The following is a 26,122-nucleotide window of genomic DNA, read 5'->3' as shown; positions in this document are numbered from 1 at the left end:
GATTTCCTTAGTTTTGTTTTACTTGAGGACAAGTAAAATTCAGGTTTGGGGGTATTTGATGAGTGCTAAAAAGTGCATATTTCTATATCTTTTTGTTGGCAATTAACTCATCTTTTGTGCATTAATTCTACATTTTATCCCATATTCTGTATTTTCTTTGTTTTCAAGAATAAATATTTTTATTAATTAATTTTACATTTTTAGGTAATAAATAAAGTTTGGATGAATTGCGGAGCGGAAAAGAGCAGAAAAGTGGTGGAAGCCAAGAGGAATCACACAAGGAAGCCGCGAAGAATGTTGTGCGCAAGACCAAAAGGCTAGAACTGGGCTTGAAGAGGAAGAATTGTTCTTAAAGAAGATATGGGATTGGCATATCCAAGGCCCAAAACCCTTACCCAAACCCATTTCCAATATCCATACCCGCCTTCATCTTCAGCCGTCAGATTGGATCATCTCAGCATCCTACGGTCGTTTCATCGTCGTGCATCGAAGTCTGAAGCTCCTGTCTAACACTACAGCACCTAACTTCATCTTGAGCCGTCAGTTTCGTTGTACTTCCGCATCCAACGGTCGCTCCTCGCTTCCTTCTATCTCGTCGTTAGATCGATCCATCATCTCCACATCCCACGGCTCGGCTTCGCGAAACATCAAAAATCCTTATCCTCGCTCAACACCCTAGCACCTAAGTTTATATCCCACAAAACAAACACACCCTATCCATCGAACCCATCTTCTTCTTCTCCCTTCTTCCCTCTGCAGACGCCATCACCACCACCTGCTCTGCCTCTGCCACCACTACCAACTCCGTCTGCACCTTCCATACCTCCACCACTATAAACCATCATTATCAACACGTTCACCATCCTTCTATCAACTTTTTTCATCATTTCCAAACCCTATTTTTCTCTGAACCCCTAGGATTAGGGGATGATGAAATAAGTTAGGTTAGAAAATCAATTGGGAGTAGCAGGAGACGCAGGAGAAGAAATTGAAGAGTGGGTGAAGATAATTGATTGGATTCAGAGATTAGGTGAGACCTAATTTCACTTTTCATGAAACCCTAGTTTTCTGATTTTGGGTATTTTTTGGGGGAAACTTGCATGTATAAATTGGGGGACTTGGGTATTGATTTTGGGCATGCCTGGATTAGCCAGAGCTTCACCCAAGAGGACTGGACTAGCCAGTTCCTCAACTGTTGGTTCATTTGTTTTGTAAATTTTCAGTCATGTTTTGTTTGAATTTGCTCTTATTATCATATGTGATAAATGTTAATGTTGTTTATATGTTGAGCATGAGCTAAATTGTTGCAGCTGAGGTTTAGATGAAACCTCAGTGCACTGTCTGATAGTGGAATGCTAGGTTAGAGCCTTAGTGCATTGTTTTGATTGAGCAATGGGAGAAATTAGTGCTCATCTGTGTGCTTGTGATTGATTGTACTGTCAAAAGACAGTCAATGCTAGGAGCACATTAGTTGAGCAAGCTAATTCTCTTTCCATTACATTTGTATGCTTAGGATCATAAGTTGACCTTAGCTGTCACTTAGTTCCATTAGGAATTCAACCTAGAATTACATTATCTGGATAGGTCACAAGGGTGGATTCAAGGCCTTAGCTTAACCCACAATTTGTTTTCACAGTCACTTGCAACTCCGAATCTGTTTTTCTTATTGCTTAGTTAAATTTTCCTTGCTGCTTTGTTTAGTTTTTGTGCAATTTACAGCTTGTTGTGCACTGAAATCAGTGCACAAACTCCCCCCTGCCCTTGGCTTACAGCCTTGGTTCTTAACTGTTCTGCCTTATTGCTTTGCCTTGCTCACTGCCTTGGCCTATCCCTCATTGTCACTGCCTTGCATATAGCTTAGCTAGGAAAACTTCATAACACCCCAAGTCCCTGTGGAATTACCCTGTTCTTGCACACAAGCTACAACTGACCCTGTGCACTTGCAGGTATCACTGTAGGCTTCCTCTTCCATTTATTGTCTTATTTTCACATCTTTAAACGCCTACCATGTAACAGCTTAAAAGCCTCAGATGATTTAGTTGCTGGTCAAGCCAAGTTCCGATCTATCACGGGTCAATGGTCCGGCGAAGGCAAAGGATGGTCTGTTCAAAGTCAAAGGTTGGGTAAAATCAAGTTGTCTAGCCAAGACAATCTCTTCACCTACTTGCAGAACTTCATGTCGTCAAAATCTTCAAGTAAAATCAGAGCCTTAGCAAGTCTCAGGTATTTCATACCTCCTTATGATCCTCTCTACACAACTGATACTAAGGTTTGTAGACAAATTAAACATGATCTATATTTATTCTCGCCTGAATGGAGGGGTTTATATTTTTTATTTCTCAAGAAGCATGTTAGTACCTGTACGATTACCTTGATGGGTGAGATTGCTTTGGAATTCCATTATCCAGGATATACGTTGAGTATTTTCCTTACCACTAATGGTAATATACTTTTGACTCTAAAATGTTGGAGAAGTAGCTGTCTAGGTAGGAATCCTAAGGATGGTTGTGTTTTTAAGGGTGATTATAGACAGATAAGGCTTGATGGTTACTTATTTTCTCGAGAATGGAAGTGCTTTAATATCTTGGCTCTTAGAAATTATAATACCAACTGTTTGAATATGCCTCTGGGATATAGATATGGTGGGCACTCCTGTAGGGATGATAAAGTAAATGAGCAGCATGCTGATGATTGTTGTGTCCTGGATCAAATTGTAAGACATGATATCGCAATTATGTGTACCTTCAGAGCTTTTCACAAGTTAAAAATCTTAAAGATTAATACTTCAACGCAGATCAAACTAGATTTATATTTGTTCTCTCGGGATTTGAATGGTTTAATCTTCTTTGCTCTTTTTGAGTGTGAAACTGATTATTTGACATCCTTTGAAGAGGAGTTTACTTGTTGGGATCTACTCTCCATGGGTGATTATAGTTTTACTAGGAACTGTAGTTAGTCTACACCTTTGGGGATTTGGGCTGGAAATTCTTATATTTGGCAAGGATATAAGGAGCTTTCTTTCACTAGGTACATTTGGTCTTGGTGGATGTCTATTTGGATTCTTTTCGCTTCCTGGCGGTATTTGAAGGATCTTTTAGCTATGTTCTTCCCTTACAATCAGTCTGGTATCTTAAACACTTGTGATTGTTTTTAAGACTTCAGTTTGCACTTCTATTTGATATACCTCGACATCAGACCTTTAAGCCATTTTACTCATTCGGCGAGGGCTTGGGAAGTAAGTACATATATCTGTTATGAGTGTAGGATGCATTCTGTTGATGATCACAAGTGGATTGCTTGGATGAGGAATGAGTATGTGTTTGAAATTCTCCTTCGTTTATTTCTTATCTATTTTTTATGTACTGATTGCACTATCGTGGTTCCATTATCAATTTCTCTTAGGGCTGATTCTGTTGCTGATGTTTATGTTCTTAGCTGCAATTCTTCGGATTTACAACATTATTATTACTATCATTCTTCTGATGAGAAGTGTGACATTAATCCTTTAAGCCAGAACTCCTCGGAAGGCTTGGGAGCGGTATGTTGTGCGTCGTTTCCTCTGTGGTGTGCAAGTTCTTGTTACCCTCAAGTCGGCCCGAAATTTACCTATCTTGATAGAATTATCGCGTGGTTTGGTTTGTTCTCCTACAGTTGGTTTGTAGCGCTGACAACTTGTTCGGTCGTAGATGAAGCCCCTTTAGCATTTGATGATGTTATCCTTTGTTCAGTAGCAATCTGGAACAGTAGTATCTATCCTTTTATTTTCCTTTGTTGTTTTTTATATTTACTTATGTTCTTCATGCCTTTTGGCTTACCTATCTGTACCAGTCTTGTCCTCCTGTTTGGCTATCCCCAGCAGTTGAGGTAGACTGTTTGCCTTTTTGAAGGCCTTTACTTATTAAAAAAAAATAAGTGCAGTCGAGAAATAATACAATTTGAACATTATGTGTTTCCGCCTTTCTTTATGTCTGTTGCGTATTTCTTTAAATAGTGACATTATAGTCAAAAAAAAAAAGAGAGAGAGATTAGATTATGAATAGAAGGAAAGCAGGGGTATTTGACTAGTTATGTTGACCTAATCGTCAACCATGACTCACAAAACCTATTTCTTGCCAAATTAGAAACGGATGTACATCATGCTCAAAACATTTGCAGTTGCAAATATTACAATTTTTTTTTGAAACAATGAAAGGCGAGTTTGGTATTGTTGTGAGTGTTTGAAAGCGTTTTTCTTTTTTTGTTGTGTTGCGCCTGTAATGTGTTGTGTTGTAGGAATAATTAGTTAAACATTTGGTAAACTGTAATATACAAAGTGTTGTAGGGCAGATATACGCAGTGGCGTCTCTAACGTTTTAGAGGTTGTGGGCGAACTTTCATAAAAGGGCCTTTCTTAATATGAAATCAAAAATAACTAAGATTTTAATCTCAAAAGTCCATGTTTAAATGATCAAAAATGTTGAGGAAGTACCAACAATACCAAAAGATAAATAACATAGATTTCCCTACCTAGAGTTCTCGTTGCAAATTTATTGGTTATCTTGTACCTTAAGATGCATAATTTAAACATGTACTTTTGGATAGCATGTTATCTTGTTGCAAATTCGTTGAAATAGTTAATCCGGAATTTTACAATTTCAACCAGAATCGAAAGGCTTTCTCGAGATTATACTACGATGAGTCAAATTGTGAAAAATTTACATTAAGAAGTGCTAAACTAATACAAAAGAGGATACAATGAACAGATGACAAACCTCAACTCAAAGAAAAAGTTTATTCAGTGCTCTATCTAGCAGAACTATTCACATAATCTCGTCGTCCAACCTTTAGTGCTTCTTTCACTTTTTTTTTTTGATCAGAAAGTCAAATTTATTAGCTAGCAAATATAGTACAAGAGATTTAGAATATCATTTTTATCAAACATATTAGAAGAAAAGCTAGCATTCCGCACTTTTTGTAGAACTTGTACGGACATATGTTGCAGATTTTTAATTCTTGCTTCCTTAGCCATGATATCCGCTGCTGAGTTATATTTTCTTTTTATGAACCTCACTTTCGCCTGGGGGAGATTTCTTAAGATATTTTTTGTTTCCAGTAAAGTATTCTCGACCGTCCAAGGAATTTCTGAGCCATCCTTTGTTAATATTGTCCGCTAATTCCTTGGAATCGGTGACAATTGAGACAGTAGACAAAATATTTTCTTGTAACCAAACGGTTGCTTTGAGAAGAGCTTTTGTTTCCGCATGGAAAGGTGAAAACGCCCACTCTGTGCCTGCAGAAATGTGCATAAATTCCTCCTGATCCACTGAGTAGAGAATAAAAGCATAACCCATCGATAGTCTTCCTTCTTAAACGAGGCATCAACGAAGATAATCCAATCCGAATTTAGGTCAGACCAAGTAAAGCTTTTTGGTAGCTCTTTATTCGAGAGAATCTCCTTAGATCTGATGTTTGGTGGAATTGATTGCAGAAATCTATTAATCTGATCAATTAGGCTAGTTGGGTTCGGTGAAGTTTTCTCAAAAACTACTGAACATCTGTATTTCCAAATGAACCAAAGAATCGTATAGATTTTCCCTATTATTTGAGATAGATCTGGATATGAAATCCAGTCCTTAACCTAAGAAGCTTTCATATTTGTATTATTTCTCATAGTAATATTATCCAAAGATAATCCGAACCAAACCGCTTTCGTGAAGGGTCAATATCGAAATAGATGTTGTTCTGTTTCTTGAACTTGCGCATTACACATCTGATAGTGAGGATCGATATTTAGGTTATGGGCCCCAAGTCGCGAAGAAGTGGGCAAAGCCTTTTGAGTTAATTTCCAAATAAAAAGTCTTATCCTTGGTAGAGCTTGTATTTTCCAGATTTTGTTCCAAGGAAACTCAAAAGAATTCTCATATTCCGGATCTTGTTTAACTAGATAATTGTAAATATTCTTAGCCGAGAATTTCCCAGAGTGATGGTGCTTCCATCTAATTTTATCTTGTTCTTGTCTTCTTGGGTTTATTGCCTCAATTTTCCTTATGTCTTCTGGGTGAAAGAATTTGGTTAATTTTTCTTGATCCCATTGATTGTCTTCGGTTATGAGCTCTTTAACCATCACTTGGGATGGTTCTTGAACATTAGGATGAATTTGAATTTTATCTTCATTGGGGATCCAGTGGTCCCCCAGATTTTTGTCGAAGCTCCATTTTTGATTTGTCAGACGAAGTTACCTTTTATAAGATCTAAACCTCGTCTAATGCTAGTCCAAATCGACACAAAATGCAAATCAGAAATCAAAGGAAGGGCGCGGATCCTCTGTACCGGAAAATCCCATGTCTCTCTATTCCCTCATATCATAGCGTACCACGTGTACTCTCTTTATTTCTACGGTTAACGGAGTTAAAGATGTTCATACCATTGATTTCTTACAAAGAAAATTGACAGCAAAGGAATCAATACATGTCTTCTTCGTCTTTCCTCTATTTTCAGATTTAAAATTTAAACTCACAGATCATATAACATAATATAGCACAAGTGAACCCTAAAACTTATCCACGATCTTAAACTTTGGTAATACATTAGTTAATTTATTATTGGTTAGATTGATTATTTTCACAAAATCAACAACTGGGAGTTTAAGCAGCTAAGATGCTTTTCCTTTCCAATTTCCAAACAACAAAATCTAACTTAAGCGAGCACAACAATGTCATGACTCCTGATTCTCGTGATATTATTTTTAAAAGGATAGGTTTTGCAATTCAAAAAGGATTCGCGGCTCAGCTTGTTGCTCGCTTGCCTGCTATGTAATTTTGTTTAAACCAACTAAAAAATCATAATTACATTTTGTTATTTAATAAAATAAAAACTCTTAATCACGGAAAAAATCAAAGGATTTGCAGTGGTTCTCCTATTTCTTCTTTGGAAAAAGAGGAGTTCGTTTCACGAATCTTCCATGTTTATATGATACGATTTTAACTACAATTATATTTAATCTGTTTTCGGAACTCTAATCATTTTCCGGAACTTATTGGAGGGATTCAGTATTGATATGTGCAAACAAGGGTTTAATAGATCGGTAATATCAGTTCCTTTTTTCTTTTCTTTTTTGATGGAATAGTATCAGTTCTTCGATCGTCGCTGATAAGAAGAAGTTTTGTTTATGACGGATGCATAAACGAACTATGCCAAGAACGATTTGTTTGTTTGTTTTTTTTTCTTTCAAAAATTATTTCTACGAATTTAAAAGAGTTTTCTTTTATTTTTTTTTCGAAAAATGGATCATTTGTCCAAATATTTTTAAAACATGGTTCGAATGGCCGAGTAAAAATTATTATGGGTGAAATGGACACCAAAAAAATAGCAAGGATGTAGCAAGGATGAAACTAGATGCATCATGATGTAAATTAAAAATAAGAAAAAGTATTTGAAAATGGGTAGGATGAAATTGTGTACATCCTGGCTATTTTTACATTTTTGTCCATTTAAACAGTATCAAAATCTAAATGTCATTTTCACCCAGGAATTGTTGATTTTGGTCTTTTTAACCAATTTTGTGTATTTTCTTACTAGGGAGATAACGACAAGTTAAAAGTCGACGGCATAAGAGATACAGTGGCACTCTAGGATAGGCATGGACAGAGAGACAGGGGATTTCCAGAGGATCCGCAGCCCACCCCCACAACACTAGCAATCATACCTAACCCTTTTTCATTCCATAAATGGATTGGGACATTCCTCTAGTTCATCCATACAGGCACATATATCATTTCTAGAATGTCTTGTTCGATGAAGACTTGCCAAGGACGAATCAAAAATAACGAATTCGAAATAGTGAGAGACCCTAATTCCACAGCATGAACTCTATCTTCATCTAAATCAAATTCGAAAACATACTTAGATTCTTCATGAAGAGTCGAGCGATAATTACCTTTAAGCTTCCAAGCTTTATCCATGGCTTGTTTCACTAGGTGGAAGGGTAACTTTCTACCAACAAAATATCCAACTAAAAATTTGTCGCAAACCCTAAGTTCATCGACCAAATCTTCAGGAGAGATCACAGAAATCAACTTACCATTAACAGATTGCGGTTTGTGAAATGGTAATTTGCAAGTTGAAGATGAATTTTTGCTGCCTTTGTCCCCAAATAAAGATCTCCATTTTCCAATTTTTGGAATTTCTGAAGAAACACCCAAAGAGTTTCCTTTCTCAGCTCTAGCATCTTGATTAACTCCACCAGAATCTTCCCCAAGAGTTGGAAAATCGACAGAAGAGTCGTTCAAAAATCATTAACCTCAGAGAAAGACATTCATCTTATTTCCTACACTAGAAAACCCTTAACCCAGCATTAGATCTTTTCGTCGATTGAGGTTTCGGGAGAATTTTGCAAATTTAATTCCGTCATAATAGTAGCGCCTTATTTTCTGGCCGGAGATTTGAAGAAGACAGTGCGAGTAGAAGAACAACTGAGAGAGTGAGAGAAAAAGGAAAAGACACCAGATTTGTTTTATGGCGCATATAAGTGATTCTTTGGCTGCGGTTTTTCTGTGCTTGCATCTCGTGTCTTTCTAAATAACCGGTAATATTTGCATACATCCCTGGCACAACTAGTAATAATGTTGTTTTTTGGAAGCATAGACATAGAAGCAAATGTGGTTCGAGAATCAAGATAAAGCTGAATCTGATAGTCACGGTAGTACTATCGATCCGGGTTGGAAGAATTTCAGAAGTAACCAAAGCCACTCTAAAGAGAAATCAAAATTTGATCTTTTCAAATTTCCAGACGAAGGTAAAAGTGTATTTTAACTCTTAAAAATGGTGCTCACAGTATAAAAATTAATAAGGAGCTGATATGGAAGAATGCCATTTGTGACAAGTTCGCTATGGACTTTAACATTCAAGAGGTCACTGGAGTGAAATGCAAAACCATTAAACTAAATTTTTCAACTACATCCAGTTGGGGTCAATGGAGTAAGGCAATAGTGGTTTTTTCATCCTCAACAGTTAAGAATTGGAGAGATGTTGGAAAAATGATATCCGACTTCGTACAGTCAAATGAGAATTTCGATTTAGCTCCAATTGATAATACAAAAGCAATTCTCATGAACAACAAGGAATTTTGGATGGATGAGGATAAATTTTTCTTTAAAACTTGGGATCAGTATGATATTCAATTTTGTGCATCTCCAACAGCAGGTTTCTTTGATTTAGCTTTTGTGGGTATCCCGTATTGTTTTTGGTCCATATCTCTCATTCAACAGTTAGTTAAATTATGTGGTTCTTTGGATCGAACACTCCATCTTTCGGACCTCTCGGCAATCAGGGTTAAAGTCAGGAACACCAACGGCATTAATGAGATTCCAAGATACTTCAGGCTAGATACTCCAGTGGGTACCTTTGGAGTTTCAGTGGTTGTTGAAGCTCAACCTTTCATGGAAGTTCCACCGTTCCCTAGAATAAAAATTCAAACTGGTATTGACGGTGACGAAAATTCTCCATATTGAAACCAAAGTATTTTCTAGTTTTTCGGAATATGGCGAGTTTCTCAAAGAGGTGGAAACTAACAAACATTTGAATGAAGAGAGAAGACTCAATAACTCTAAAGGGCGGACAAACTTTGAGTTTCCAGTTTTTCAGGCGGGCGATGAAGCACTTAAAAGTCCAGTTTCTTTACCGAACATTCTACATGAAAATCCTGGACTGGACTTGAGTTTCAAGAGGCATAGAAAGCCCAAATCTAAGAAGAAGAAAAAGAAACATAACCGATCCATACAGGTGAATCAGCTCGCGTTTTCATGTGAATCGGATGATTTTTGGGGCAAGCGGGCAACCACAACAAACCAAGTTTCAAGATAAAGGCACCTTCTTCTTTTGAATCAAGCATAGATGAGGACGAGTTGAGTTCTGATACCCTAACTATATCTTCTGATTCTCACTTCTCGGATGCCTATCAAATTCCTTCATCTGATAGGGAGTCGGATGATAAAATACAAGAGAATTGTAGTAATCATGGGCTGACAATTCTTAAGAAAAATTCTTCTACCAATGGAAGTTATGTTGCAGGAGATGAAAGCGAAATGGTTAATTCTTCACTAATGTTTTGTGAAGAAAATTTGGAGGTTCCTAATTTTCAACAAGCGAATTCGGATTTGAAACAAAGTTCGAAAGATGCTTCTCAAAATTTTCAAGAGTGTGAATCGGATGCTAATGGTGATGGAAATTGTAATGAAGTCTCAAATGACATCATTTTTGCTGAGATTGAGCATTCCTTATTACTACAACCTGCTGTTGATAATTCAGGTAACGATTCTCTTTCTGATTTTAATTCTCAACATGAGTTATTCGAGGGTAATCAGTATTCTACATGCGTTGCCGAAATTTCTGGAGAAGTTGGTTCGGCCTTACCATTTCGTCAAAATCCGGAGACTTGGGACTCCTTCTGTTCCACCCCAATCTCCAATGAAGTGTCTAGATTGTTTTCATTTGGAGTAGAAATTGGTGTACCTTTTAATCACAGAGAACAACTTTTCTCGAGCAAGTATACCAGTGATTAAGGTGTTATTGGTGAGAATAGATTTGCTTGTAATAATTTTAATTGTCCAAACTCGGGTAATGAGATTGCTCAAAATGTTGAGTCTAGAATCTGCAGGGGTGGGGTGGTTATTGAAGAATTGGTTGATTCAGAGACAGAAAATAACTCAGGAAATAATTATGAAACTGTTCGATGAGAGTCCAAGGCAAAATTCAACTCCAGTGTATGACCCCTATCGTTTCTCGGCAGAAGATGCGGTGGATACAGCTTGTTCTGATTTAAAACATGATGAAGTGGAGGGTTGTGGCTACTTAACTGACTCAATTCCCCCTGGTTTTGAAACTCCTAGTAATGTAAGGCTGATGAAGGAACTCAAGAGGTTATCTTGTTCGTATAACCCTCAAATTTGGAACGATGTTGGTAGAATTGAAAGCCTTAAGGCTTGGGTGAATGAGAGTTTCTCATGAAGCCAAAGATTTTGACCTGGAATGTTCAGGGTCTTGGTGCTCCTGTTAAGAGAACAGCAGTTAATTATATCATTACTTCGTCTAGAGCTAATATTATACGTTTACAAGAAACAAAAAAGGAGGAATTTACTGAAGTTGAAATTTTAGAAATCTGTGGTTCAAGATGCTTTAGTTGGAACTTCCTTCCATCAATTGGTGCATCTGGTGAGATTCTATGTTTATGGAAAGCTCAAGACTTTGATGTGACAGGGGTTAAGGTATCTATGCTCTTTCGATGAATATTGTTAATAGAGAAGATAGATTCCAGTGGTTTCTTTCTATTGCTTACGGGCCTAATAATCCAACCTTTAGGTCTGATTTTTGGGATGAGCTGAATTATTTGAGGTTACAATCTCCATTGCCATGGATTTTAGCAGGGGATTTTACTGTTATTCGCTTTCAAGATGAGGAGAAAGGGGGTTCTCCACTCACTAGAAGTATGCAAGATTTCTCAAACTTCATTGAAGATCAGAGTCTAATTGATTTGCCTCTACAGGGAGCTTTATTTACTTGGTCTACTGGTCAGTTTCCTGATCCAATCATGTCCAGAATTGATAGGTTTCTCTTGTCACTAGAGTGGGTTGATAAATATCCAAATGTGCTGCAATTAGCTCTTACTAAACCTACTTCAGACCACATCCCGTTATTGCTGGATACTTTTGATGTGGGGTGGGGACCTCCTCCATTTCGTTTCTTTACCTGGTGGTTCTCAATTGACGGTTTTTTGGATAGGCTTGAAGGTTGGTGAAATGATTTGTCTTTCGAAGGTACTGCGAGTTTCATTTTTTGGAAGAAGTTACAAAGTTTGAGTGCCATTATTAAACTTTGGGTTAAAGAAAACTTTGGTCCTTTGGAGAAGAAGATTTCAGAAGTTGACGAATCTCTTAATGCCTTTGTTCTTATTGAGCAAGCCAGGTCTTTGACTCCGTCTGAAGTTATTGAAAAGGGTAAAGTCCAAGCTGAATTGGATAAATTACTTGTGATGAAGGAGATAGCTAAAAGACAACAATCTAGACAGACCTCGATCAAATTAGGTGAAAAGAACACGGGTTTCTTTCATAGTTTCGCTTGTGCGAGTCGAAGAGCCAATTCAATTATGTGTCTTAAAGATTCTGATGGTAATTTCATTACAGAAAGAGAAGATATTAAGAAAAACATCATTGATTTTTATTCAAATCTTTATAATGAGGATTTCGATATGAGACCAGGTATGAATCATGATTGGTTTTCTAAATTGTCACAAGAAGAAGCTGACAACCTTGAATTACCTTTCTCTGAGGAAGAGATTTGGGAGGCAGTAAAGAGTTTGGGGCAAGAAAGAGCTCCAGGACCTGATGGATACCCTCTTGTTTTTTTCAAGAGATGCTGGAGTTTCCTTAAAGTGGATCTTATTGCCATGATGCAGGAATTCTTTGAAACAAGATTTTCTCTAAGCTTCTGAATATTACTCACATTAAGCTCATTCCAAAGAAAGAGCAGACGGAATCCATTGAGGACTACAGGCCGATCAGTTTGCTTTCGAGTCTTTATAAAATTATTTCTTAAGTGTTGGCAAATAGGTTGAGATTGGTCTTGGACAAGGTTATTGGTCAGAATCAGACAGCCTTTTTAAAAGGGAGACAGATTATGGATGGCGCTTTAATTGCAAATGAGATGATCAATTTAAGACTCAAGGAGAAAAAAAGCGGAATTATTGTAAAGCTTGATTTGGAGAAAGCCTTCGATAGGCTTAATTGGGCATACCTTGATGAAATCCTTCTTGCAATGGGATTTGGTGCTAAGTGGAGGAGTGGATTTTCAAATGTATTTCTTCAGTTTCTCTTTCAATACTTATCAATGGATCCGCTTTTGGAAAATCAGGAATTCTAGGGGGGTCAGGCAAGGTGACCCCCTATCTCCTCTCCTCTTTAATATTGTTATGGAGGGTCTTAGCAAACTTATCTCTCGGGGAGAACAGATAGGTAAATTTTGTGGCTTTCATTTCGATTCTTCTAACTCGATCTCTTATCTTCAATACGCTGATGATACCATCGTTTTCTTGATGCGATATGGGATCAACTATATAATTTGTTTTCTACTCTTAGATGTTTCGAGGTCTTGTCGGGTCTGAAAATTAATAATGCTAAGACTAGGCTGGTTGGGGTTGGAGACATTCCAGAAATCCAGTTGTGGGCTTCTCGTATTGGATTTGGTGTCGATATGCTTCCTATATCGTACTTAGGATTACCTTTGGGTGCTCGGTATAAATCAAAACACGTTTGGGACCCTGTGATAGTCAGATTCGAGAAAAGATTGTCTGTGTGGATGAAAATACACCTCTCTAAAGGTGGTCGTTTAGTTTTAATCAAATCAGTCCTCTCCGGTCTTCCCACATACTACTTTTCTCTTCTGTTAGCTCCTAAAAGTGTTATTTTGCTGCTTGAGAAGAAAATGCGAGATTTTCTTTGGAGTAAGGCCGATGGTTCGAGAGGTATGCATTGGGTTTCTTGGGATCAGGTTCAGTTGCCCTTTTGTCACGGTGGTTTAGGAATTAAAAATCTGGAGATTGTATGATTGGGAAAAATCTTGCTAATAAAATGACATTGGGAATTTCTCTCTTCAAAACATTGTCTGTGGGTGCAAGTGGTTCCAGCTGTGTATGATTGATCTAAATCGAATGCTTATTCCACAAGCTTCAGGTCCTTATGGCACTAGTGTTTGGGTGGCTATCTCCCGATTGAATTTCCATTTTCAAAAGAATTTGAATATCTCCATTGGTGATGGTAGTAGTGTGGCCTTTTGGACTGATATTTGGATTGGCTCTTGGTCGCTTCGATCCTTCTCTTTACAAGCTTGCGACCGACAAATTTGGATCTGTGGAAAGTCACATTACCTTTGGTTCATCTTGGGGCTGGAATCTCAAGCTTAGACGTGGATTTAATATGGACGAAACTGATGAGGTATGTCAGCTTCTCTCTATCATTGGGTAGGATCCGTAATTCCGTACCATCTTCTTTCTCCATCGACAGAAGTAAAGTGGAAATCTACTGTCACGAAGGAATTTTCTCTCAAGTCCTGCTATGTTTGGTTATTGCAAGAGCATTCTTTATTAGAACCTCAACCTTCTTTTCCATATAAAGTGATTTCGTACTCAAAATTACCTACCCGAGTTTGCTTCTATGTATGGCAATTGGTTTTAAATAAGATTGGGACTCTTGATAACTTGGATAGAAGAGGAATGGCTAATAATGGACGATGTTTTTTCTGCAATATTTGTATGGAATCAGTCAACCATTTGTTCCTTTCTTGTTCTTTTCCGTCACAAGTCTGGCGAGAAGTTATTCCTCAAGTCTGTAAGAGTTTTCCTTCTACAATTGCACAGTTGATCGAGGAGTGTAAAGTCCAGAAGTGATGGACATCAAATTTGGAAATGTTTGATTCACGCCACTTTGTGGCTAATTTGGAAGGAAAGGAATGATCAAAGCTTTGATCTTTTCTTGGATGAAAGTTTACTGTCCGCAAGTGGCGGTTAATTTCCACCGTTGGATATTTGGTTGGGATGCCCTCTTCGAGTGGATTCCTCCTTAAGTTTATGTAATTGTTTTTTTTTTTTTTTTTTCGGAAATGCTATTCAGTGCTCTAATCACAGCACTACTTACAGCTCAAATCCATGTGTCCCAGTATTATTGGTCAAGATTGTTAAGCTATGACCCACCTTTTTACCAAAATCCCCAAATCTAGGGTCTGTGGTTGAGTGCTAAATAGTGCTGCAATAAGTGTGTGGAATAGCAGCTCCGTTTTTTTTTTGCTTTGTTTTCTTCTTTCTTTGTTGAACTTGGAGTTTCTTGCTTCTGTTCCCCCCTTTTTTTTTAATAAATTCAAGTTTTCAAAAAAAATAATCTAAAACTCATATTTGTACGGTTCTTGTGAATTTTCTATTTTTCTTGATTAATCAAAAGCAATTAATAGAAAAATATGGAGCTCTTTATAAAAAGATAACTCCAATAAAACAGTACCAAATCTATTAATCAAAATCGAAGCAGCAACAAAGGAAAAACAGAGTTGTGATGATGCAGCAGCACACGGTTACGGTAACGTTTTTCCGTGCAACAGAAGGTACTCTCGCCTGCTGCCCTTGCCAAACTTAATTTTGTCTTTTTCCTTGAGTTCGTAGTAGCGTTCAGGTTCAATGAGTTCACCATTAATGTAGGTTCCGTCGCCGGTTCCAGCATCCCATAAGTAAAGGCTTAATTGCTTTTTAATGTTGCCATCAGGCTGCTTTTTGTCTATTTTTGTCTGATCCACAAGATCAATGTCAGCAAGCGGACTCTTGCCGACTAAATAACAGCTTTTCCGCGAAAGGTATCCGGTACCATGCAATTTATCGTCCTCTAAGATCCTAAGCCTCCAATCATTAACACGACGTGTAAATCTATCAAAGCCCCATGTCGCATTGATAAATTTCTCAGCCTTTTCTGGAATCACAAAATCAATTCTAATATCACTGGTATTTGATCGAGCTGAAAAGGCTGGTATTTACAAATCAATTCACTTGATAAAAGATGCAACCCTCAAACCGCTGGTATTTGATCAAAGAGTAAAATCAATATGAGCAGCAAGAAATAAAATTTGACGTGGAGCGGTCACGACCCAGCTGAAAGTCTAAGAATCCTCTTACAAATAAAATTCGATTATACTCCCTCCGTCCCACTCCTAAGTGACCTATTTGAAATTTGCACAATTTTTAAGGAAAGCAAGGAAAATAGTATTTTTAATCATTTTTTACAATTATACCCTTATGAATAATAACTAGTGAAATTTAAAAATGGTTTATCTCTCAAAATACTCCACGGATGTTCGCAAATTTCATACAATTGAAAAGCATTTTAAAACACCTACGTAACGAATATAAACATGCCTATCAAATTATACATATTTCATATATTATTTATAATTAACTAAAAGGATAATTAAGGATAATTCCGGAATATCTCATTGTTTAGTGATATAGGTCATTTATCATTGGGACAAAATCTAAAATCAAATAGGTCACTTAGGAGTGAGACGGAGGGAGTATTTGAGTTTCTTAGTAGGAATAATAATCCCTTCCTAGTAGGAATAATAATGCCTTTCCAACAGTCAATGTCAAAGTCAATGTCAAGTCAAGGGTCAAATGACAACTGGGAAAGGTCCAACTCGCCCCACTGAGTCTGTTCTGAGTCGAACCGATTCAACTCAGTCAGATACACTGAGTCAGCTGAGCTGACTGACTAACAGGCCATTGCATAGGCCAAAGCCTTTGCACGGCCAAAATAAACTGTTGCACATAACCCAAAACACGCCTTGACCAAAAGATGCATTTCTAACTGCAACAAGCCTTTCAATGGTAATAACATTTCTACCATCTCACTACATTTCCTCTAAACTTCAACCGCAGTCCTAACTGCATTAACCAATAACTTCAACTCCAACCACCCCTGCACCTGTGAACACTAACACTGACAGTTCCATATTTGTGCAATAACACCAGCAACACATACACTCTCTTAGTTTCAAACCACTAAATCTTCTTCCTGCCATTCACCTCAATTAACCATTGTTCTACTGACATAACCCCAAACTCTTCTCCAACAGCTCCATTAGCCACAACAATATCTCTATCCCAGAACCTTCATTCTCATCCACATTAAACTTCATTCTTAATCAACCTCATCCACTTTGCATACAACACCATTAGCTTCTTCATGTTCATCACCTGCATCTCCATTTCCAGACAACACCAACATACACCACAACGATTTAACATCTTCATTACAATTTGAACTTCATCTTCATGTCTGCAACAACAACAACATCAATACCCTTCCTACAACTCAATTTACTTCCAGACTTGTACTCACTTTTATCAACTGCAATATCAATTTCATCTCCATTAATAGAGTCCCGTCACCAGTTCACTCCATAACTGCCCAAACCAATCACCTTCGTTATATTTGAAACTTCACATCCCCTGTGTCTCAAGATGAAACTAAACCACAGCCACAAACCTATCTACTCCACTCAACAGATCCCAGCTTCCTCTGGGTCACAGAAACCTAATTCTAAATCACCAACAGAAACCTACATTCACAAATTCATCTTCCTTCCAACACCAATCAATTAATCCCCAATTAAAATTTCAAACTCTGATTTCTATTCTTCTCTGCAAAACCCTAAATTAATATCCCAGCTTCAATCACCTCAATCCAGTGCATCTTCTTCATCTGCAGTTTCCGGTTCAGACATCTTAATTTACATGAACCCTAATTTCTGTTTTGATTTACGGAAGAACAGAAAACCTAATTTCTCTATGAATTCAAAATTAAACTTCATACGACCAACTCTACTTCAATAAATGACAAACCCACCTCTAAGTTATCATCACAAGGAAATTTCATAAAGCAATTACGATAAATAAGAAAATCCCAAATTACTGCAGCACCATCATCTTCCCATCGATACAACTAACTAATTAAGCATTGGTGAATCACTCACATCAGATCCAGCTCGCTTCGTCGACTTGAAATCGACTGAAAGAAGAAAGAAGAAAGAAAGAAATGATAATGGTTTTTCTTCTATCAGGTTTGGGAGATAATACCAAGAAAAGATTACTGCTACAGCAGTGGGGGGCGACGAAGAAAGTGGCCCTACGTTAGCCGTTATTTCTCTCTTTATGGCTGCTGCACTTTCAACTGAAGAATAACCCAAGATCTATTATAATGTTCATTTTTCTTGCTTTCAATCAAGTTGTTGCAGAATCAAAATGGGGAAGATTCATTTTTATTTCTTTCGGTTTGATGGAAAATGAGGACAGAATAGACACGGAAAGAACACAGATCTGGTTTTGATAAGGAGTCTCTCTTGCAACTACTAGAATTTTACAGCTGTTCCCCAGATGAGACGGATGGTGAGATCTAATCATCCAACGTGTCAAAACTCGCTAGCTTATAACCTTTTGGAATTTTTTTTTTTTTTTGCAGCATGATTTTATTACGCTAGTAAAGAGCTATTACAAGATGGTATTTGATACCCGTGGGATCAAATACATTTGGACCAATATACCAATAAGTTACAGTAACAAGGTATAGGAGTGAAATGCGAGCAGCATTCTCGGGATTCGAATTGCTGAGGGGATAGTTGGAGATGGCGAGGATGAAGTTGTCAACGATTCAAAGGGCATCGGCGAATGCTTTCCAAAAGAAAAGTTGTATTTTTGAGGGGCGCGAATGTGTCCATAAGAACTTGGTTGGTGGTGATGTGATTCGTTGCAATTGATCTGAGATGCTGATTATGCATTTGTCTCCAGATGATGCCGAGTACTGCTCACTCATTTTTTGCATACCTTCTTTAACTGCTTTGTCCATAACTTCAAATTGCATCTTTAGAATTGAGTGTGTTGAAGTAGAATCCAATCTCTTCCCTTGGAGGAATAAGCTAATAAACACTATTACTATTACTACTAAAGTTATTACAATTACTAGACCTGAAAAACTGAAACTGAAAAATACAATATGGATTACACACTAATTTAAACTAAGTAATTAAAAGATTATAACTTTACTTGAAAAGTAAAAAACAACTAAATTGAGAAGCAACTTGTCTATTTCACCGGCAGACTCGCATTCCAATTAGGTGTTATGCTTGTTGCAGAATGATAGAATAAAGCTGAAGCTGTGATACAATCCTAGGATTTCAGCACTCTAAGATTTCAAATATGTGGAGGTGCTGATTATGATGTTTGTAAAGAAAGATATGATACCTTGGTCAAGACTGACAGATGAAACGAAAATCTTAAGAGGACCAAAGTGAAAAATGACTTGCCATAGGTTTCAATAATAATGCATAAAGGCTTATATGAGGGTAATTGGGAAGCTGGAGATGAATACTGTCAATCCAGATAAGTGAGGGAACTGCAACCCTTTGGCTAAAAATTCTGAATATTGGTGTAGAAGTGAAAGTATGTTGGGACATGAAACTAATGATGCCAATTTATGAGGGGGAACACTGGTTAAAGCTCAAAACTAAATTCCAGAGACTAGATAGGATAAACCCAAATCATGGAAGGCCTCCAAAAGGACTCAGACATAATTGAAAAAAAATTGTAAGAAAAAGAACTGAACCTTGGAAAACAACTAAAAAACGATAGAAAAACCATCACAAAGGAATTCTGAAATCCAAAACCATACTGAATTTTGCAACACTACTCAAGAGACACAAGGCAAGGAAATGATACTAAAAAAAGGACACCACCAACAAAACTGAGGCAAAACTTCAAACTGAAACTAGTCTGGTGGATTGTACAATTGCCTTTCAACTTCCACATCAGGTTTTTAGAGGAAAACAAGCAGGAAACAAAGAAACTTCACAAGCCCAGTAAAGGCTATGTAGGAAAGCAGATAAAAATGACTCAAAAGAAATAAGGGTTTTAAGCAACAAGAGCAAGATAGGCCTAACGATCAAAGTTTGATGAGACATTAAGGTAACTTTTGGTTTATCCTGTGAGATAGGCATGGAAATCAAAAGGTCTCACAGGGTCGGAGAAATCCAAAAATTACAAATCAATAGACTCTGGGCATCACAACAAAGAGAAGCATACTGAGAACAACAATCGATATGAAAAATAGGTACAGTGAAAAAGCCAAAGGATCGTTCCCTCTGCGAACCCGAAGATGAGATTGAGGATGTACCAACCAGAAAATTACCTCAGTTTTGAATAATGAACAGGATATTGCATCTGGGAACCATGGCCGGATATATTGAAGACGGAGATCGGAGCCAATAAAATTCAGATGAAAACCATATCTCATCCAGCAGCACCAACAATTAGGTTAAAATCTTAGGAAAAAAAGAGGGGTATCACAATAATTATCAATCAAATAACACCAATTGAGTTTGAAGGCCGGTGAATCGAGGATTTAGCCGATGATGATTGTTAAACCCATGGCGGTTGTTTTAGGGTTTGTTGATGAAGGTGAAGGTTGTGCTATGGATTAGGTTTACTATCTCTGTTCTTTCTCCATGGGATTAAATTGAAGCTGAATTTTGAGGAATAGATTTGTTATTTCCCAGATCTAAAAATATCTGAGCAGTTAAGGTTACTGAAAATTTCTTTTCCTCCCTGCCGTAAATCGCCTGTCTAGAGAGGAGAGAGAGTACGAGCAGCTTTCCTTTTTTAGAGTATTAGTATAATCAATAATGTAATATCTAGTGAGACAAAATTGGGTAGACTTCTTAACGTTGAGTCTGTTGTTAGAATCAGTTGATATCTCGGGTAAACTTCTTAATGTGGAATCTGTTTTTAGAGTCGGTTGATATCTCGGGTAGACTCCTTCAGTTCCATCATGTGTTTTTTTTTTTTTGGAAATATATATAGAGCATTCCTTGCTATATGGCGGGGAAACGAGTGCATCCCTCGGGCCTTTTTAACTTCCCTCCTGGACCGAGTAAAGAAATTATTTATTTGACTACCTCATTCAAGTTGAGGTTTGAAGGATTACATAGTATAGGTGTTACATAAATACACCCTCTTGTTTCATCATTATGCATTGCATATTGCCACAACAAGCATGCAATGTAATTTACATTTGTTGAGATTACATGAAACCAAATAATATGGAAGAGACTAACATGAATCTTGATCCTACAAGTGAGAAAGAAGATGCTCCAAAGAATAACTTGATCATTCCCCAAATCGGCTTGTTGCCCATTTATTGCATACTCCTCAATTATCATATCTGTAAGATTAAGATTTTTCTTCAATTTAATTTCCAAATCACATACCTTTGTCTTGTCCATCAGAGAATAAGTTGTATCAAAATCAGTCTGATATTCGAATTTTTGTAACCGAAATTCCTGAATAATCTTCCACACGAACAACAAAATCAGATTTCGTCCAACATAACATATTTTCTATGTTATTCCTTCCACTATTCTGGATTGATGAGATTGTAGAGACAACATTTGAAATCCATATATAGATTATATCATAGAATCTCATTAGAAAGCCTCAATGACAATAAAAAAATCGCTATATAAGCGTAATGAAGTAAAAAATAGCATGTAGCCATTGATAAATTTATTGAAACTAGAAAAAGAAAACAAAAATCTAAAACCTAAAACCTAAATATTGAAAGAACACAATATTTTTTATTGAAAAATAAAACAACAAACTAGTATTTCCTAAATTTACTTGGTGAATCTAAGATCCAATACCGAGTAAATCTAGATTATACATGAAGATGATGGATAAAAAATAGGTTGGAGAAAAATTAGGACAATTGTTTAGAAAAAACGGTTATGCAGGGCCAAAAAAACATTGCACCAAATAAAAAATCTCATTTTTGAAAATAATTTCCGAAGAAATCATCTTCAATTCATGTTCCATGTGGGTTAACATTTAAAGGCATGGTCACCAAGTATACGAGGCCAAAGGCTTTTCAGTACACCACCTTCTAGACTACCTCCTTTCTTTGCCCACTTGTCCACGATTGTTAATTTGTTCTCATTCTCTTCTTCTTCCAAAATCAACTCAACCACTAGTCCGACTCCACTACCATCACCAATTCATGTACTGTTTGTTAAAAATTTCAGTCAAGTCTTTATTGATTACCACCCAAACAGCACTTGGAACATAAAGATTTGGCAGTCTTCCTAGCTTATGTGCAGTTTTAACTCATGACGGTGAGAGAATGGAGATAAACAACAGCTTCAAAATCCAAGTCTATTGCCGTTGGTTCGGCAAAAGAGTACCATCACCAATCAATTACCAATGGGTAAAATGCGAAGGCACTTTGTGGACTTGTGGTGTTATGTAGAACCACCTACTGTGAATGGATGACATTTTTTTAGGTCTTCCATAAATTTTACTTATTTTGATTATGGTTCTTCTACTTTCTTTTAAGGGGAAAGTTCTACTACTGATCAGTAATCATTAATAATTCATTCTGGAATTTCGCTTCATTTGTTTTATTTGTCCGTTTCACTTTGTAAACGTGGGTCGAACATGGGCTAACAATCGGACCAGGGAACACCATATCTGGGAAGTTCATCTTCTTCACCCGATCCCCTGCTATTGAGACTCTGCAATTTCATTCTCTGTTACCACATGTGATCGAATCTGATGATATTTCAATCTGAAATTCAATGGGTTGAAGTGTAAAAGCCTGAAGTTAATTAAATTCATAAAATCAGGAGAGAGATTTTTTTTTTTTTTTTGAATATTTTGAAGATGAAATCTATCGATTCTGATCGAATCAATGGAGACTTTGATGAACTACAAACATATAATTTGATTGTTTGACTACAAGTGAAGGAAAATTTGGATGAATTTGAATGATTATCTCGAACTGGATCTTAATTTAATGGAATTGGAAAAATAAAATACGAATTTTAATTTTTTTTTGGGCATCCATTGTGACGGATAAGGAATCAATTTTTCATCCTATAGAAGGCCTCCTTTTGGTCCGTCGAATAAGAACCCACTAGATTTGATAAGGGCGGCCTAGACGGTTTATCATGAAAAAAAAATGGGGATTCTGTGTTCCCCTCAAAATAAATAGTTATTTTACATTTATTCTTTTTAAATCACTAATAGGTAAAAGCCCCTCTCAGGTATAAGTAACAACCATTATAATCCTTGTAGTTGTACAGTGCAACTCACATGTAGGTAACAAGTTAATAAATTAATTTTAAGATTCATGGATTACCTTTTAACCTAAAATGAAAATTGACACGTGATTAGAAAATGTCAGTCATTAACTTTTGTTGTAATAAAAATGACACATGCCATTAGATAAAAAAATAGAGAGATTCATAATTTCTTTATTTTCGGGCGCGGATCCCCTGTCCCCTCTTTCTGTGTGCCATCATGTCTCTCCAATTATATGTTGACATGTGTCCCATGTTTACTTCCATTATCTTTTATGGTTTGGAGGTCTAATTAGTTTGAAAAATATTAGCAGAAAACTATTCACTTTCCTTTATAGGCATTAAGCCAATTCCGAACCACATCTACTCTTCTTTTTTTCTGCTGAATATTATCCTCGACTTGATTATACTGTGAACCAATGAGTTGCATAAGTTTAGAGAAGCTTGATACTGTATCACAAGTTTGATACTGTATCCAACTTTATATTTTTTTTCTAGAAAACGAGTAATTCATCATTCTAAATAAATAAACTTCTCGTGAGGATATTATTCAGCTTGATCACTTGCTTTTATGTTAATCCGATCTACATTAACTTCTTGGGCATGAGCTAAGTGCTTGATGTATTTTCAAATGATGTTTGTAGTTGTAGTGGTAAACAGGTTCTTTTCAGACTTGTGAAGGTAACAAAATTTCTAGATTTAAATAAAATTTAGGAAAAATAGCAAACTGAAGTAAAATTTTATGGAGAAATAGGGGTTAAGATTCCACCAATCAACAATACTTATGTGATCTAATATTTTTTTACTATGCAATTTAAATAATTGGGTTGATTCTAAATATTGCCAAGAGCAGATTTTCCAAAATATCAAATGTTAATCACAAGTATAATGCATCAAAAGTCTAAAACTAAGCATGCATTATCAAGGGAAAACACATTGATTAATAAAAACCATTTAAATCATTTTTATCAATGCAATTAATCATATAAAAATATTGCATAAATTAATAAAATAGAGATTACCACATAATTATTGTGAGAATGGCTTCCTCTGTCACCCCTGGGATTGGGTTTAGCTCCTCATCTCAAAAACACACTCACAAGATGTATTCATGGCTAAATAAGTGTTTTTATTGATGAAAATAATTGATAATTGAAGTTTGTAACGTTGTTATACTGTTGCAGCGTCACTGTTACAAAGGGGTAGTGCTGAAAATAATCGATACAACACAAGTGCTGTATAACAACGACACAGAGAGTTCGCTGTTTGCACTGTTGAAGAACGACACTTCGGTACTGCTGTAATGAAGAACACGGGATACTGCTGTTTAAGACTGTTAAAGAACGACTGACTCTGAGAGTCTGTTCTTCGTGTTCTTGAAGGTCTTCAATGGCTGGCAGCAGCAGCAACAAAATCTCTCTGTAACTCGATTCTCTCGTCTCTCCTGACCTCTAAACTCTCTTCAAAACTTTTCTAAAACTTTCCAACCCTTCTATGACTTGAACCAACTCTTATATAGTCTTTTAATCCCCAAAAATCTCTACTGAATCCGACTTTTTCTTTTCTTTTTCTTCTCTGCGCTGTTGAGAGAATATCTCTCTCTGATCTCCCTGTACGCGTTTATGAGCTATTCTATTGCCCCAAAACTCTCCCAAGACTTGAACAGGACCAAGTAGAGTTTTCTTTAGCGTAAAAATCTCCCAGAATCTCCTCAAAAAAAATCTTTGAAACGTAAACAAAACCATACGTGTCCTATTTGGACTCTGATTTCTTCTCCCGGCTATTCCAGCCCAATGTGATCGATCAAAACACATGTACCAGCTCTGTTTAGTCCATTCACATCCAGCCCAACTGATTTTGGGGGTTGAATCTCTTTAGAAACCGTCCATTAATCGAATCCAACTCTGCCAGTAAACATGCATGAAGTTTCCCGCCAAAACATTAATTTGAAAACGTGAAGAAATGTGATCTCCCCCTATCCAGTTCTGGTGTCCCTTTAGCAGCTGCCTGGAAATGGGTCACCCCTTAGTAATTAGGTTACCCCTTATCCAAAATCAAGGGTCCGTATAACAAGTGTCCTCTGGGGCATTTTCCACACTTTTTTCGGGGTTCCTCCGGGGTATTTCTGGGATACTTCCGGTACACTTCTGAGGCGCTTCCGGTACGTTATCAACGGAGGTCCAAATGCCACATTTTTAGCCAAATTCGCCGCAAGAGATTATTTTCCAAAAACACCTACAAATACATAAAATAACCAAATAAGTACAATATCGAGTACTAACAATATATACAAATGAGCTATATTATACACATAAATGCGTCTATCAATTACCCCCGAACTTATTATTTGCTAGTCCCGAGCAAATCAAAAAACTACAAAATAAAATCCTAACTCACTGTCGCAGGTATCGTGGATTGTATTTAGCGTATGCAATAAGCCTTTAAACCCCTAGGTGGCCCTAGTGGCCGAGTTATAGTCTCGGAAGGGCTTACCAGAGATATACCCACAAAACCTGTACTCCAGACCTTAGCTATCCACGCAGAACCTTGGAAGGCACTAAAGAATCTCCTTGGTTGGCATACTTATTGACTACAGGAAGAAGTACCCTGATGCGAAATTCCAATTGCTGTACACGAGTTTGCACTCAAGCATACTAAAATTCATATAAAGTGACAAAGCTCTACTCAGATAGTTGCACTATGGACATCATATTCGGAGTCAAAACTAATCACATGGATAGATCAAGAAGATGGATATAGAAAAACATGTATGGTTTTGATGTTTACTAAGTGAACGGCGTTTCCCATATCTGTCTGAAGGCCTCCGCCAAAATGAACCTATCCTAATGGATTGAGATACTAGTCTGACTAATATCAACACACTGGCATATACAAGGGTACCAGTGGTCGATAACCTAACTCTAGGTCAACACAACTGGCATATACAAGGGTACCAGTGGTCGACTTTATTGAATTTATTCCTTTTGGTCAAATGGTCTGGTCTCAATTTCTTTTTCTTTTCTTTTTTTTTTCAACTTATTTTTTTTTTTTTTACTTTTTGGTAACTACCATTTTTTTTCATCTTTTTTTTCATCTCTTTTTCTTTTTCAACTTTTTTTTTTCATGGTATCTCAATCACTCTAATTCACCCTAGCATTGGTAACAACTTGAATCGTGGGCCCCACCTATCACTTAGAGAAACATAGTTTAAAAACAAAATAAAATAAAAATAGAAGTGAAAAGGACTCAACGAGATATGGTGAAACTATCATGTTATTTCTAACACCTGAGCTCTGTGCTTTTATGAATAGACTCTTTATATGTTTCCATCTAATCAGATTGGTTCCTCAAACTCCTACAATCAAAATGCTTCCATCCACTTAGATTAGTTAGTGCAATCCTCAATAGGCATAAATTTCTAGGCTCTGGAGTTTAT

General features: G+C 36.8%; 2 protein-coding genes across 2 annotated transcripts; one reads left to right on the top strand and one right to left on the bottom strand.

Moving 5' to 3' along the window:
- Positions 1-11,257: 11,257 nt before the first annotated feature.
- LOC113279161 lies at positions 11,258-12,463 on the top strand. The gene is made up of 2 exons (XM_026527866.1): positions 11,258-11,762; positions 11,859-12,463. Exons 1-2 carry the CDS (start codon positions 11,258-11,260, stop codon positions 12,461-12,463), a joined length of 1,110 nt encoding a protein of 369 aa, XP_026383651.1.
- Positions 12,464-15,087: 2,624 nt separating this feature from the next.
- LOC113279160 (FHA domain-containing protein DDL-like) lies at positions 15,088-16,406 on the bottom strand. Its single transcript, XM_026527865.1, has 2 exons — positions 16,277-16,406; positions 15,088-15,530 (listed from the first exon to the last, which is right to left on the bottom strand). The coding sequence occupies exons 1-2, from the start codon at positions 16,404-16,406 to the stop codon at positions 15,088-15,090; spliced, it is 573 nt and encodes a 190-aa protein (XP_026383650.1).
- Between the last annotated feature and the right edge of the window lie 9,716 nt (positions 16,407-26,122).

Source organism: Papaver somniferum, chromosome 5, assembly GCF_003573695.1.
Source record: "Papaver somniferum cultivar HN1 chromosome 5, ASM357369v1, whole genome shotgun sequence".
Lineage (NCBI taxonomy): Eukaryota > Viridiplantae > Streptophyta > Magnoliopsida > Ranunculales > Papaveraceae > Papaver > Papaver somniferum.
This window is presented reverse-complemented; position numbering and strand designations above follow the sequence as displayed.

Bases quoted from the DNA above. Each gene is read 5' to 3' on its own strand.
- LOC113279161 (XM_026527866.1), top strand. From the start codon at position 11,258: ATGAATATTGTTAATAGAGAAGATAGATTCCAGTGGTTTCTTTCTATT. The intron at 11,763-11,858 runs GTTGGTGAAATG...TTTGGGTTAAAG, and splicing joins TTTTTTGGATAGGCTTGAAG to AAAACTTTGGTCCTTTGGAG.
- LOC113279160 (XM_026527865.1), bottom strand. From the start codon at position 16,406: ATGGTAGAAATGTTATTACCATTGAAAGGCTTGTTGCAGTTAGAAATG. The intron at 15,531-16,276 runs GTTAGTCAGTCA...TGTAAATACCAG, and splicing joins TTTGGCCTATGCAATGGCCT to CCTTTTCAGCTCGATCAAAT.